This window comes from Balaenoptera musculus, chromosome 15 (genome assembly GCF_009873245.2).
Source record: "Balaenoptera musculus isolate JJ_BM4_2016_0621 chromosome 15, mBalMus1.pri.v3, whole genome shotgun sequence".
Taxonomy (NCBI): domain Eukaryota; kingdom Metazoa; phylum Chordata; class Mammalia; order Artiodactyla; family Balaenopteridae; genus Balaenoptera; species Balaenoptera musculus.
The window spans coordinates 63,645,158-63,659,149 of record NC_045799.1 but is presented as its reverse complement, the minus strand read 5'-3'; the positions used below and the strand labels follow the sequence as shown (position 1 = coordinate 63,659,149).

The following is a 13,992-nucleotide window of genomic DNA, read 5'->3' as shown; positions in this document are numbered from 1 at the left end:
ATCTGTGCTAATTTACAGAGCATCTTCAAGTCTGGGGGCTCCTTTTAAGTGTAAAGAATGCAGGCTGCCAGCAGGACAGGCCCAATCTAGAAAGAGACAGCTGGATGCAATCAAAGTTAAAATTAAGGCAAATGATGCAACCCAAGGATTCTGGGGTTACTTCTTGGAAGCTCAGGAAATGCAGCTTGCTGCTTGCTTCTGCCCCTCCCTTCTGTGGATATCTGGGTAACGTGGATCACAGAAACAGCTAAAACGACACCTCCATCGGCAGTGGCAGAGAACACCTACAGCAGAGATGGCAAACTGAAATGCCAACAGGGTGAGGTAGGGGAGAGGGCAGCAAAGACTGCAGCAACCTGTAGAACGTGCGCTTTGTCTAAGACCCAGATCATAACTTCCACGAGGAAATTCAGGCACAGATTTAGTGGACCTTTGGCTCTTTTAAGATGAGCTGGAAATCTGGATTTCCCTGGGAAATATTGCTATCTTTAAATGGGGCTATTAACTTTCAAATGAAGCACCTGAATTAAACAAAACAAAACCAGCACGAAGGCCAAACAAAACACATTAACACGCTAAAGGTATCCTGTGAGCTGCCAGATGAAGCTCTGAATGCAACGCTAGGAAAAGGCTCTAAGATGGCGGAGTGATCCTGGGCAGTGTTTTACGTCCAGATGGTGGAGCGGATCCTGTGGTCTCTCCTACAGAGGGTGCTCAAGACTGTGTCCCTTCTAGCTGATCTCTGGCCACGGAGATTTAGACTCAGCTCAAAGCGGGACTGTAGTGATGCTGTTGGCTTTGCTCAGTTTAAGTGAGAGAGGCACAATAGATCCAGGTGGGGCTTCTGGTGCCTCAAATCCCTGCCAACATCTTAGGCAGCAAGAGTGAGGCAATGGTGAGGGCACAGCGCTGGGAGTCGGGATACTTGAGTTCAACTCCATGTTGGTATGAGACTCTTTCCTGCTAGAAGGTAAATTCCACGAGAGTGAGGATTTTGTCTTGTTCACCTCTAGAAGGGTGCCTGGCACATGCTTGGCACTAAGTGCATGTTTGTTGAATGACTGGCTGACCGAATGAATGATCTGGGGACATCATTTACTTAAACTATGGGCCTTAGTCTTCCTACCAATAAATTGGGTATTAAAATGACTACCCTAGTTTCCTTGAAGGACAGCCATAATGTGATAATGGACTCATGAAAGGGCTTGGGGGAAAAGGTGTAAAGGACTATGACACGATGAGACACATTCACTGTTATCTCTGTTCCTGGCTGGCAGGAGATACCATTTCAGATCCTACAAAGAAAGGGCCAAGGCCCAACCATGCCATGCCTCTCTCCCATCCTCAACGTTTCTCTGGCTGCATCAAACCAGCCTAGAAGGAAGCCCCCAAATGATCACCCAGATTTTCATTTCCCTTTTGCACAAGGGTAGGGGGAGGATATATTACCTTGCATTGTCCCGGCCGTGTGACTTCAAGAAATTCATATCTCGGTATCGGGAGAGAAATGCCACCAGCTGGTCATTTGTCCTGTGGAAGCAAACCGAGAGGAAAGTCAGGGTCCTCCAGAAATCATGGAGACTTTGTGTCCTGGCTCCCTTCTTTGTCACAGAAACCAGGTCCCCTCCTTCTTTCACACCATGCAGGTAGGTAAGGCATCTTCTTTCATGTGTCGCCATCATTGAGCTTACCACAGTATGCTAAAATGGACTGTGTGTCTCTTACATACTCCATATGCTATGAACTCCTTGAGAATAAGCATAGTACCTTATTTGTTTTGGAATCTCCAGTGCCCAACACTGGGCTTGGCAAACAGTAAGGCATCAGCGAATACTTCAGTGCCACATACAGAGTAACCTCAGGGCCTTTGCACTTGCCGTGCCTGGGAAATTCTACCCCATATCTTTCCATGTCTGCTCTTGTCATCCAGGTCTCCTTTCAAATGTCTCCTCTTCAGAGAGGCTTTTTTTTTTTTTTTTTTTTTTTTTGCCGCCCAACCTAAAGTAGCACCTGCCTCCCCCACCCCCATCACATCACTGCATTTACAACATGAGCTCATCACCATCTGAAAGAGCTATATTTGCTTACATTAGGATGTAAGCTCTGTGAGGACAGAACCTAATGAAACTCACTCATCACTGGCACATAGTAGGAGGTACATTAATGTTTGTTGGATGAATGGATGACTCAAGGTGAGATGAGTTTGAACTGACTCCTTCAAATGCATTTTGAGGAATGAATGAGTCAATGAATGAATGAATCCATAACCCCCGGGCTGACTGAGAGAGCTTTAAGAAATATGAAGTGCGATGCAAACGGGTGACATTGTTCCCAGCATTGTTATCCCAGATTTATCGCCATCAATCTCAGCACTAGCAGTGTAGTCACAGCTAATCAGCTTGTGCATACAGCTGTGACAGTATTTTAAAAGGCAGTCATACGGGGTCTCCATCTGCCAGAAACGCAGTTGCCTCTTACGCTGAATAAACCCAAACAGGTAAACGGTGCTGAAGTGACAGCTCCTTTATCATCTGGCTTCTCTGCTCAGGGATTTTTACTTAAAAGGAAAGGGTTAACCATTGTTTCAAATTGGGAGAAACGGTGAAGGCGCATCTCTGGGAAGAGAAAGGAGGCTAGACTTTGGGGGGGGCAGGTGGGTGCCTAAGAAAGCGATGCCTGTGCTCTAGAAGCAGAAAGGGCCGGGAACAGATCCCAGCTCCACTCCTGACCCAGCTGTGTGTCCTACGGTAAGTCATTCAGCCTCTGAGTGGCGGCCTTCTTCTGGCTGCCCTTCACACAGTAGGTATACATACTGATGGATAACCGGGTGGACTTAAAGGGCATACAGTAGGTGCACAATAAATGCAAGCTGCTCTGCTCTTGGCCTCCCACCACCTGGTCAGGGCCGCCCTCACCCCTCACCCCTCACCCCCTCCTTCAGTTCCCTGCATCACCTGCAGTCGCGCCACTCCAAGACCCTGCTCTCTGGTTGGACCACTATTGTTAACCAACTCATAATTTCAGCGGAGGGGGACAGAGAAGTTAAGAGATGCTGCAGTGGAAACGAGCACTGCCGACATCCCGTACTAGTTTACAGAAATCAACACCACTTCAAAACCTGCCGTTCTAGTGGCTGCAGATGCCAGAAAAACCCCGTGTGCCTACGGCACGGTAAATCCGCCCAGGCACAAACGCGGAAAGCTTAGCCCTGCGGATGCGCACACAGGCGAATCCCAGGGACGCAGGCAAAGGCCAAGTCCACGTGTCCGTCTGCACGTGGAGCATCTCCGCAAACAGGTGAGGTAAAGCCCACGCGTGCTTCCCTCCCGTACTTCGCTCCCAGTTACGGGTTGCTGTGGGCAGAGGGCCTCTTGAAGTTGCTGGAGAGGTGGAAACTAAACCAGCCTGCAAAGGAAATGAAAGCAATCTCTCTTACAAACCATAGAGGCCCGTTCCATCTCCGCGTCTTAGCAGTTCCTGTTTACCAAGCCCCTCTCTACTCTCTGCGACAGTTCATTATTGTCCTCCTGATGAATACCGGGACAAGTTAACCTCTGAATGGGTCCCTGGCAGCAGGAATAATAAAGAGGGGCCTCTCAGCAGCCTCAGTGGCAGGATTGAAGGGGCCGGGCCGGGGCTCCTGGGCCCCCCTCTCACGAAGCCTCAGGCCTCCCAGGGTCAGCGGCTGAGGCTCCATTTAGCAGCCCCAGAAAACGCTTTTCAGGGCCCCGAGCTGGGGCCATTGTCACATTTACCGCTTCACTGCGTCCCCATCTGACGGGGATGAATAGGCATTTAGCGAATTTACTTAGCGATGCTTCCACATGAAATCGTCTCAAAAGATGACATCTTAGGGGAGGGAGCGTGGGTGGGGAGGGGCTGCGGATTCCAGGCCCAGAGCCTGTGGGTAAAACCGATTTTCAAAGCACAGCGCTGGGTCCTGGCTGGGCTGGACGCGGAGGGGACCCTGCCTCCCCCTCCCCAGGTGAAGAGCCTGCCCCGCGAGCTGAAACCTGTCCCCCAGCCCTTCTGCAGGGGGAGACAGAATTCGGATGAGGACCAGGTTTCCCTACGGGGCTTTCCGACGCCTGTTGGTAATTGCCTACATAATATTTAGTTCCCTCTGGATAATTAACAGCTTGCGATCTGTTGTCATTTTACCCAGTTCCCTGCTCTCTCCCCCTCACACGCATTTCTCACTCCTTTCTGGTGGAGTCATTTGCCAAGTGAATTCCACACCTCATCGCTTGTGTCTGTCTCCTCCCCAATTTCCTTCCACCTTTTGTGGAAATTATCAGAAGACACATCTATGCCAGTTCCTCCGATTCATGGTGGGGCCTCTGGGACCCATCACTGTGGCCTTTGGAGCCACTGGGACATCTTTATGGGAATATGTAAGTAAATAAATATTACAATAAATGATTTGTTTTAATAAATACATTTATTTTAATGTAAATAAACTTAATGGAACCATGTGGGAACCTCAGTTAGAAGGAATAAATACATGAATAGTAAAATGAGCTCCCAAAGCACCACCATTTATGAAATGTCCACCAGGCCCTAGGCCCCAGGGCAGACTTTTGTTACAATTTATTGCATTTAGTAATCAGAAAGAGTATCTAAAATGCGAGTTTCATTCCCATTTTACAGATGAGCAACTGAGACTCAGAGAAAACACCCATTTAGTGAACAGTGCAGAACTAGGATTGGAACCTGGTTCCAAATGCAAAGCTTGTGTTCTTTGCTACTAGATGGCTTCTACAAATGAATGAATGGATGAATGAATGAATGAATGAGTGAACGAATTCCATCCCAGGTACAAGAGAAAACACACATGTGTTCCACTGCCTCCTTATTCAGAGCCTGGCCTTGGGACCAGCAGCATTCGCCCACTGCTATTAGACGTGTCCTACCTCAGGCTCCACCCAAGACATACTGAGTTAAAATTTGCCTTTTAACAAGACTCCCAGGGGATGTGTGTGCCCTTTAAAGTTTAGGAAGTGCCGCTTCAAGCCAAGCATGAATATCGGTAGTTAATTCTCTTCCTCTTCATCTTCTCCCCACGGTCTCTTCCTGAGAGCCCAGACTTCAGGCAGGTTACTTTCATCTCAATAAGCCTCAGGTGTTGGGAATATTAAATAAAAATAATGCATGTAAGACCCGTGCGGTAGTACCCAGCCCACAGTAAGCCCTTGATAAAGGTTAACTGCTATTTAATAGTATTATTATTGCCATCGTGAGCATCAGAAGCTTAAGACATTTTGAACTGGGGACAGCAGTATAAAGACCCAACCTGATTTGAACTTGGAAAGCTTTCTGTGCTTCATACCCACGAATTTTCTGCAGAGCATGGTTTGGGAGACGCCCCACAGAAGGGAACCTGTCTACAGTCTCCCAGCCGGCATCACAGTTCTGAACTGGCTCCCAGAGGACCACCACACTGCTGTGTGTGTCAGATATGCATGCAGCTCTGGGCATGAAGACACCCAGGAAGAAGGGGCATAGCTCTTAGGTCCTCGGGTGCCCAGAAGTCCAGTCACAGCCCAGCCTGTCTGCAGGCAGCGAGTGGCAGGGCACGGAGCGGGTGGGGCCTGCTCAGTCTCACGTGGAAGGAGCCCAACACAGAGCCAACTGCCCTCCTCTGGGTCCCTCCTGCCCACCCCGATACCCCTTCCCTGATACAGGATGCTAATACGCTGCCAGAGGTGTTCATGGCCGATGGCGAGGCTGACGGTGCTAAGGCAAAGCTCGGCACAGAGTTTTGTGAATGTCAGGATTTCAAACCCCTGATGCTGCCAGGTATGCCCAGACCCCAGAGGGCACCGGATTTAGCCTTCCTGGATGCAGTGGGTGGGCCATTTGTGGAGCAGAAATGTGTGTGAGGGGCAGTGGATGGAGGCCTCTGGAATCGGGCAAGCTGAGCACTGAGGCACCTTCAATCTGAGCTCAGAATACACTACAGTATTTCCCCAACTTCCTCCACTAGTGTATCATCTGTACAGTTATTTGGGCTTCCCTGGTGGCGCAGTGGTTGAGAATCTGCCTGCTAATGCAGGGACATGGGTTCGAGCCCTGGTCTGGGAAGATCCCACATGCCGCGGAGCAACTAGGCCTGTGAGCCAAAACTACTGAGCCTGCGCGTCTGGAGCCTGTGCTCCGCAACAGGAGAGGCCGCGATAGTGAGAGGCCCGCGCACCGCGATGAAGAGTGGCCCCCACTTGCCGCAACTAGAGAAAGCCCTCGCACAGAAACGAAGACCCGACACAGCCAAAAATAAATAAATAAATAAATAAGTTATTTCCTATATATGTTCAATTTAGGTACCACCTTTGCATTACCCTATGCAACAATATTTGTGGTAGCTGATGTACCCTTCTATTTTTCAAATTTTAAATGGTGGCAAAATACACATAAAACTTGCCATCTTAACCATCTGAAGTGTACAGTTTAGTTGTATTAAGAACATTCATATTGTTGTGCAACCATCACCACCATCCATCTCCAGAACTCTTTGCATCTTGCAAAACTGAAACTCTGAATCCGTTAAACAACAACTCCCCACTTCCCCCTGCCCCCGGCAACCATCCTTCTACTTTCCATCTCTGTGAATATTCAGAGTAGTCAAACTCTAGGGACCTCATATAAGTGGGATCACACAGTATTTATCTTTTAGTGACTGGCTTCTTTCACATGGCACAATGTCCTCAAGGTTCCTCCATGTGGTGGCATGGGTCAGAATTTCTATCCTTTATAAGGCTAAATAATATTCCATCCTGACGTACCATTTTTATGTTTTCTCCTATGACATGTGAAAAGCAATAATGATGCCTTGTCCGTATTCCTCCTAAAGCAGCTGGGCCACCAAAGGCATATGGAGAGTGGCCATCTGCCCCGGGGTGCCCAGGACTGAGGGGGTGCCCAGGACACAGAAGTTTTCATTTTAAAATCAGATGGTTCTGGGCACATGGATCTGCCACGGGATGTGTGACCCCAGGAGAAACGTCATCCTCTATCTTTCTACAATAAACCCAAGAGTACAGAAAACCACGATGGTGGGAAGGCCAACTGTAACCATCTCCTGTGCTTTTAAAATTATAACTGTGAAACTCAGGCTACAGCAAGATCATGAAATAACAGCAGAGGCAACAACAGTATCTAACACTTGAGTACCTACTATGTGGGTCAGACACTGTTTTAAGCACTTTGCACCTATTGACCCACTTATTCCTCATGTCGACCCTATGAAGTAGATGCTGTAGTATTTATATCCATTTTTTATTACAGAAACGGGAACATGCATCTTCGTGGCTTTTTGATGTAACGATGTGTCCTGTTCTGTCTAATCAGCACACGCAGGAAGACTTCATCCTTTTAATGGCCGCACATCCTCCTATGGAATGGGCACAGCCAATCCCCTAGTGATGGACATTTAGGTTGTTTCCTCATCTGCTTCCCTGCTTACAGGTATTGCTCCTATGAACATCCTTGCACATTTATCTTTCCACATGTGGGTATGATAGATTTTTGTAGGATTAAACTCCCAGATGTGGAACTGTTCATGCAAAGGATGCTTTTTTTTTCAGTTTATTTTATTTACTTTATTTTTATAAATTTATTTCTTTATGTATTTATTTATGGCTGTGTTGGGTCTTCCTTGCTGCACATGGGCTTTCTCTAGTTGTGGTGAGCGGGGACTACTCTTCGTTGCAGTGCGTGGGCTTCTCATTGCAGTGGCTTCTCTTGTTTGGGAGCATGGGCTCTAGGCACGCGGGCTTCAGTAGTTGTGGCACATGGGCTCAGTAGTTTTGGCTTGCGGACTCTAGAGCACAGGCTCAGTAGTTGTGGCACACAGGCTTAGCTGCTTCGCAGCATGTGGGATCTTCCTGGACCAGGGCTCGAACCCGTGTCCCCTGCATTGGCAGGCGGATTCTTAACCACTGCGCCACCAGGGAAGCCCCAAAGGATGCTTTTGAGTCTCTCTTTGCTTTCAGAAAGACTCATGACGTGGACTGAGGCTGCCCCAAGGGTCGAGGGCATGGCTGGGGCTCACATCATTACATAGGAACTGACCAGCTGGCTACCAGTGGTGTGGGCAGGGAGAAGGAAATTGTAAAGGGGATGGAGGAGGGGAGGCTGGTGGGCTTCTCCAGCAGGCTGGCCAGGCCTGAGCAGGGGCCTTCTGGTTTCCCCACGGTACCAACAGCCAGTGGGACCCAAATGAACCTTCTGTCAAGCAGCAAGCGGTGTGGGGGGCACGGCAGAGAACTATCCTCCTCAGTACTCGGGGCAGCTGCTCCAGCTGGTGCCCATCTGTCTGCTAACAGCCCCGGGATTTTCAATCGGGCACCTTGGACGATACTTTTCAGGAGCCTGGCTAGAGTCATGAGGCGAGGAGGCATTGGGTCTAATTCCATTCTGTTCCTCCAGGACCCGGTACACAGTAGGTGCTCAACAGTTATTCAGCACAGCGCCCGCCCCATGGGATGGGCTCAGCCCCCAAGGGCGGAGAGCACAGGCATTCACTTCTACATCTGTGCCTTTGCCCAGCCCATTCCCTCTGCCAGGAATGCTGCTCGCTGTGTCTCTGACCTGGGAGACATGGGGGGCAGAAAACAATAATAACGAGGGTAGAAAACATGCCTTTTGTTGCTTGCAAAGTGCTAAGTGCTCCTCCTCTTTTAATTTCACAGTAACCCTATCAAGCGGGTACTCGTTTATATGTGAATAAAGTGGGACACACAGATTTAACAGTTTGGCCAAAGTCTTAGAAGAGGTGGAGCTGAGATTTGGACCTCAGCACCCCAGGTCAAGAGTGCAGGCTCTTTTCAATCCTGCTTTCCTCGAGGTGAACAGGCTACAGGACTGTGCTTCATTTCTTTAGAAAGAGCCAGGAAACAAGCAGAGGAAACCGCAGCCACCTTCTGAAGCCTCCTACTTCCTTCCAAGGGGATCGTTGTGGAGCATATGTTGCACATCAGGAGTTGATATAGATAAAGCCGCCTGTCCGGGGTGTGGGCCTTTCTGTGGCGCCGTCTACAATCTGACCCCAGCCACCTGATTCCTCTCACTGCACTCCATCTCACAAGTGGATTCAGACCCATTTTTCCATAAGGCTTATTTCTTTTTGGGTTGGGGAGAGACACTGCCATCACTGTCCTCGACTTTCCAGATGGTTTATGCTTGAGCCTTACCGAAGTCTTCTTATCTGCTAGGAAATCTCTCAGGAAGGCCAGAACTCCCGAACAACCAGAGGAAAGGCCAAGTTCAGGGTTCCCTGAAGAAGAGGCAAGAGCAAAGGCAACTGGAGATAAGAGAAGGCAACCCCTGATTCAAATGTAGTGGAAGCTCACAGCGAGACCCGAGTGCTAGGATACAGGGAAAGCTAGATGCTGTAATTCTTCCTGGACCCTGGGGGCATAATTACAGCCACAGTTGGGTACCTGAGGAAAAGTGAACTGGATAAAATGCAGCCCCAGCTTCTAGACTCCACTCTAATCCATCCTCGGGGAAGCAGCTGTAAGATCTTCCAAAACATAAGTCTGATCGTGCCCCTTCTTCTACTTAATATCCTTGGTGGCTCTCCGTCCCTTGCAGGACAGTGTCTTAACTCCTTAGCAAGGCTAGAAAGTAGGTTGTGAGCTGGTTCTGCCCGTTCAGTCGTTGAGATTACTTGAAGTTCTCTAAACGTTCCGTGCTCTTTCAAGACTTTAAGACTTTGCAAGTTCCGTCTGCTCTCCTGGGAAACATGATTTCACAGTTTGATAGGTCAGATGCCAGACCCCTGGAACCTCAGTGGGTAAGGCAGTCATGGTACCTGTCCTGTAGCAGTGGGGACAGTGGGGAAGGCAGACAAACAGGGAAATTTTTGGGATAGGGGGTGAAACACCAGGTGAACTAAAGCACAAAGCATTCTGGAGGTACCAGGGGACAGCTCTTCCCCTCCACACAGGCAGACAGCAAACTAGATAACCACCTGGATAATAAAACCCAATTGCTTTTAATTGGATGTATCTTTTTGTTACTGGTGAAAATGACGCAGAATTAAAACGTGCTCACTGCATTTGTAGGAACTGGCAAACCATTTCTCAAAGCCTCAACACTTTCACAGAACATTTGTAAAACACACATTTTTCATTTTAAGCATACGTCAGCCATTCTAAGAGGCAGTTTATCTGACTTTCCATCGGTAGGAACTCTAAACACATCAGCCTTTCCTCCAGACAGCTGTAATGGAAAGGTAACTGACAAGAATCAGCACCCAGCGGCCAAGCCTGATACAAGAACACTGCTGGAATCATGAATGAAGAACTGAATTGTCATTCAGCTGCGCGCGCGCGCGTGTGTGTGTGAAGTCTGTTTGATTGTATTTTAATTCTCTGAAATCTGGTTGTCCTCATATGCCACGAGACATCTCAAATGAGCAGAACATTTGGTTAACTAAATTCTGCATCCCTTTACAACGACTGATTACAGCCAGTTATTTGATTTGGTTTTGAGGGGGACAAGACAAGGCCTCCTTTGGAGGACATCAAAAGACTGAATCTTAAAAGTAAATGCGATTTATGTGGGAAAGCCAAAACTTCGCTGCAATGAAAGCTGTTTTTAGAAAGGTGTTTGTAGAAGTTTCTCTCTGATCTTTGCCACTTTCTTGCTGTTTGATTTTAAGCAAGCTCGCTGAGTCTTAGTTTCCTAATCTGCAAAATAGGAATGACAATGGTCTCTGAGCTGCCTGTGTGTTGGGGGTATGGCACACACAGTGCCAGGCCCATAGCAGGTGCTCAGTAAAAGGGAGCCTTCAGAAGGAAGTCCCTAGATCCTCTGCTTAGAAATGCTGGAGGGAAGGCATTCCCACTCCTTCCCAATCTTCTATCAATCTGTGACATTTTAACTCTTACATGCCTGTGTTCCCATTTATAAGTTATATATGTTCAGTTCCCTTGACTGTAAGCTACCTGAGGACATGAACCTTGTCTGATTCGTCTCTCTTTCCCCAGTGTCCAGCACAGGCCTGAAACAGGGCAGGTTCTAGCAGCCACATGCCTCTTCCTCTTTGGGTCCTCATGCCTGTTTTAGAGTGGCCCACAGAAACCGCTCTGCACACGTGTGCTGCATTCCAGAATGAGGGCCTTTCCGTACTGTCCCTTATGCTGGCGACACCTTTCCTACACATTTGCCTGGTCAATTCCTGCCTGTTTTTGCAAGAACCAGCTCAGTGTCAGTTCAACTGGCAAGGGATAGAGTATAAATGAGTGTTAAACTAAACTGATCTGTATTGATAAGTTCAACTTTCCTTCTGTGTGTATGGCTAAAAACAGATATTTTACACCATTTCACATTCCCCTGGGTTCAAATGATGGCAATGACCTATGATCCATTCCAATTCACCAGACAAGTGTCCCCAGTGCACCAACACTAACACATCAGTATTTGAAGTGGTTAAAATAATACAGAGAGATGTAGGTTCAAGTTCTGGTTCCACCACTTATGAGCTGTGTGGCCTTGGGCAGGTCATTTCATCTATTTGAAGCTCAATTTCCTCTTCTTTAAAACTGAGGATGGGGGCTTCCCTGGTGGCACAGTGGTTGAGAATCTGTCTGCCAATGCAGGGGACACGGGTTCGAGCCCTGGTCTGGGAAGATCCCACATGCCGCGGAGCAACTGGGCCCGTGAGCCACAACTACTGAGTCTGCGCGTCTGGAGCCTGTTCTCCGCAACAAGAGAGGCCGTGACAGTGAAAGGCCTGTGCACTGCGATGAAGAGTGGCCCCCGCTTGCCGCAACTAGAGAAAGCCCTCGCACAGAAATGAAGACCCAACACAGCCAAAAATAAATAAATAAATTTATAAAAAAAAAAAAAACTGAGGATGATAATAATACTTACACTTTATGGTGTGGCTATGAAGATTAAATGAAATAAGAGGGCATTAACTGTTGCTTGCAACTGAACAATCCTGGCTGATACAGAAACTGGTATCAGAAGTGGGATAATGACCGGTGGGCAGGGGAGAGAAACAGGGATCACTCTAGGTTGAGTAGCTTAGCCCACAGAAGGCTGAAATGCTAGCTACCATTATCATTATTATTATTACCTCTCTAGGACTAAAGTCTGCGTTCTGCTGGGGGTGGAATACAACAAGGGTCTCCATCTCCCAGAACTTCAGGGTTAGGTCAGTTCAGATTTCAGCCCTGGGGTGAGACTTAGCTCAGAGGACAGCTGACCGTCCCTGAGCACCTTGGCAGCCTGCCAGGTTCACTAGTCTGTTCGTATTGGAACAAGGTCAAGATGCAACACGGAAGAGAAGCCGTACACTCCTCCACGGGAAAAAGAATGCTGTAGCCACCCTTGCAAACCTCAAGCAGACACAGATTCTTGGCTCAAGAGAGATTCTGGAGGATCAGGACATTCTGCAACCAGTGTAGTCTTTACACACAGACTTCCAAGGCTGCTTGTGTTATTTCAGAGGGTCGATGAGAAAGTAAGAAAGAAATCAGGCTGTCTAAACAGAGGACACAGGCTCCGAGGTAGGAATTTGGCAATTCCTGGAGACAGAAAACTTCGGAAATGTTTTAAAAGAGAAGTCATCATACAGATCAGTGGTTCTCGAGCTGAGTCTGGGGCAGCCCTAGGTACTGCTGGGCCGGTGGGGCCTCACCTGAGGTTCTTCAGAGAGGAGCCACTGCCAGCTATGTTGGGGTTTTGAGTGAAGTTCAATTGAGAAAAGAAGATTTAGTAGCTTAAAAAGAAATGTTCAAAAATCATTAAAGAAGGTAGCCAATTCAGATTCCATTTTTTTTTTTTTTCTTTTGCAGGGAGGAAGAGGGCGGGGTATAGCCTCTGACTAAACCTCAGTAGCAGGACTGGCTGAGCTCTGCCCTCACTAACTGCCCGACCTTGGGTAGCTATAGTGTCTCGGAGCAGCTCTCTTGCCTTCTGAACAATGGGAGTCACAATAGGACACGTTTCCTAGGGTTGTTCTGAGGATAAAAGGGCTGACACATTTAGGCTAAGCACTTAGCCTGGGTGCATGGTACACAGTAAACACTTAAAAGTATTAAGTGTGTTACTACTGGGGATGTGATTAAGTTTCCTTTTGTCTTCCCTCCCTTCCTCTTTCCCTCCCTCCCGTCCTTCCTTCCTTCCTTTCTCCCCTCCTTCCTCCTTTTCCTTCAACACTTGCTGAGCATTTCCTCTGTGCCAAAAACTGTGTTAAGTTCTGACTTTAGCCATGGATTCAGCTTTTTCAATTGGTATCACTGAGTTGTATGGACCCATTTCAATGGGGGTAACTTAAGCCCCGGTTTTATTTGACTCTCCATGAACTCATGCATCCTGCTCATTGGGTAAAGCCTATCCATTTACAGGCACTCCTGACGTGTTTACTAGGGATAATGCCTTAGTCCCACTCCCCTTTTGTTCTTATAGTGACAGTGTTTCTTAAGAAAAACAAGTTTAACAAATGTCATCTGGGACTATTCCAAAGACCTGTTCACACATGGCTATGCTGGAAAGGTGCTGGTACAAATTCACTGAGCATTGATGAATTATTTGCAGTGCGAGGTCCTCGAATATTTAAACGGTTTGGATTATTAAAGAGGACTGTATTGTAAAACAGGATGTATGTATGCTGCATGAGGGGGGGGAGTCATGTCTATTTTGTGCACGTCACTCTATCCCTGCTCATCCATTCAGCAGATATTTATGTTAGACCTACTGTGTGTCAGGTACTGTTCTAGAGGCTGGAGACACAGCAATGATCGACTGAGACCACGTCTCTGCGAGAACTTATCCCTGCTCCCGGGGCATCCGCTGTATGTCCTGGGTTAGCTTCCCTCCTGTGTATCGGGAATGGTACTAGTTACGTTCCATACTTGCAAGAATCAAGACCATAGTCACTCTGATGACCTGCTGTGTTCTGAGGTTCAGATGAGGAACCCCAGCTGAGAAAGGTTTGGCTGGCACAATGTCTGGCACATAATAGTCGCTTAATATGCA

The 13,992-nt window shown here is 47.9% G+C and overlaps 1 protein-coding gene across 1 annotated transcript in view; it reads right to left on the bottom strand.

Annotated features, from left to right (window-relative positions):
- The window catches only part of XYLT1 (xylosyltransferase 1), a 303,918-nt gene that overhangs the window by 47,240 nt on the left and 242,686 nt on the right, over window positions 1-13,992 (bottom strand). Inside the window, exon 6 of the mRNA XM_036825572.1 lies at window positions 1,450-1,530. Within this exon, the coding sequence (XP_036681467.1) occupies window positions 1,450-1,530 (81 nt within the window). The remainder of the gene's footprint in view (window positions 1-1,449; window positions 1,531-13,992) is intronic.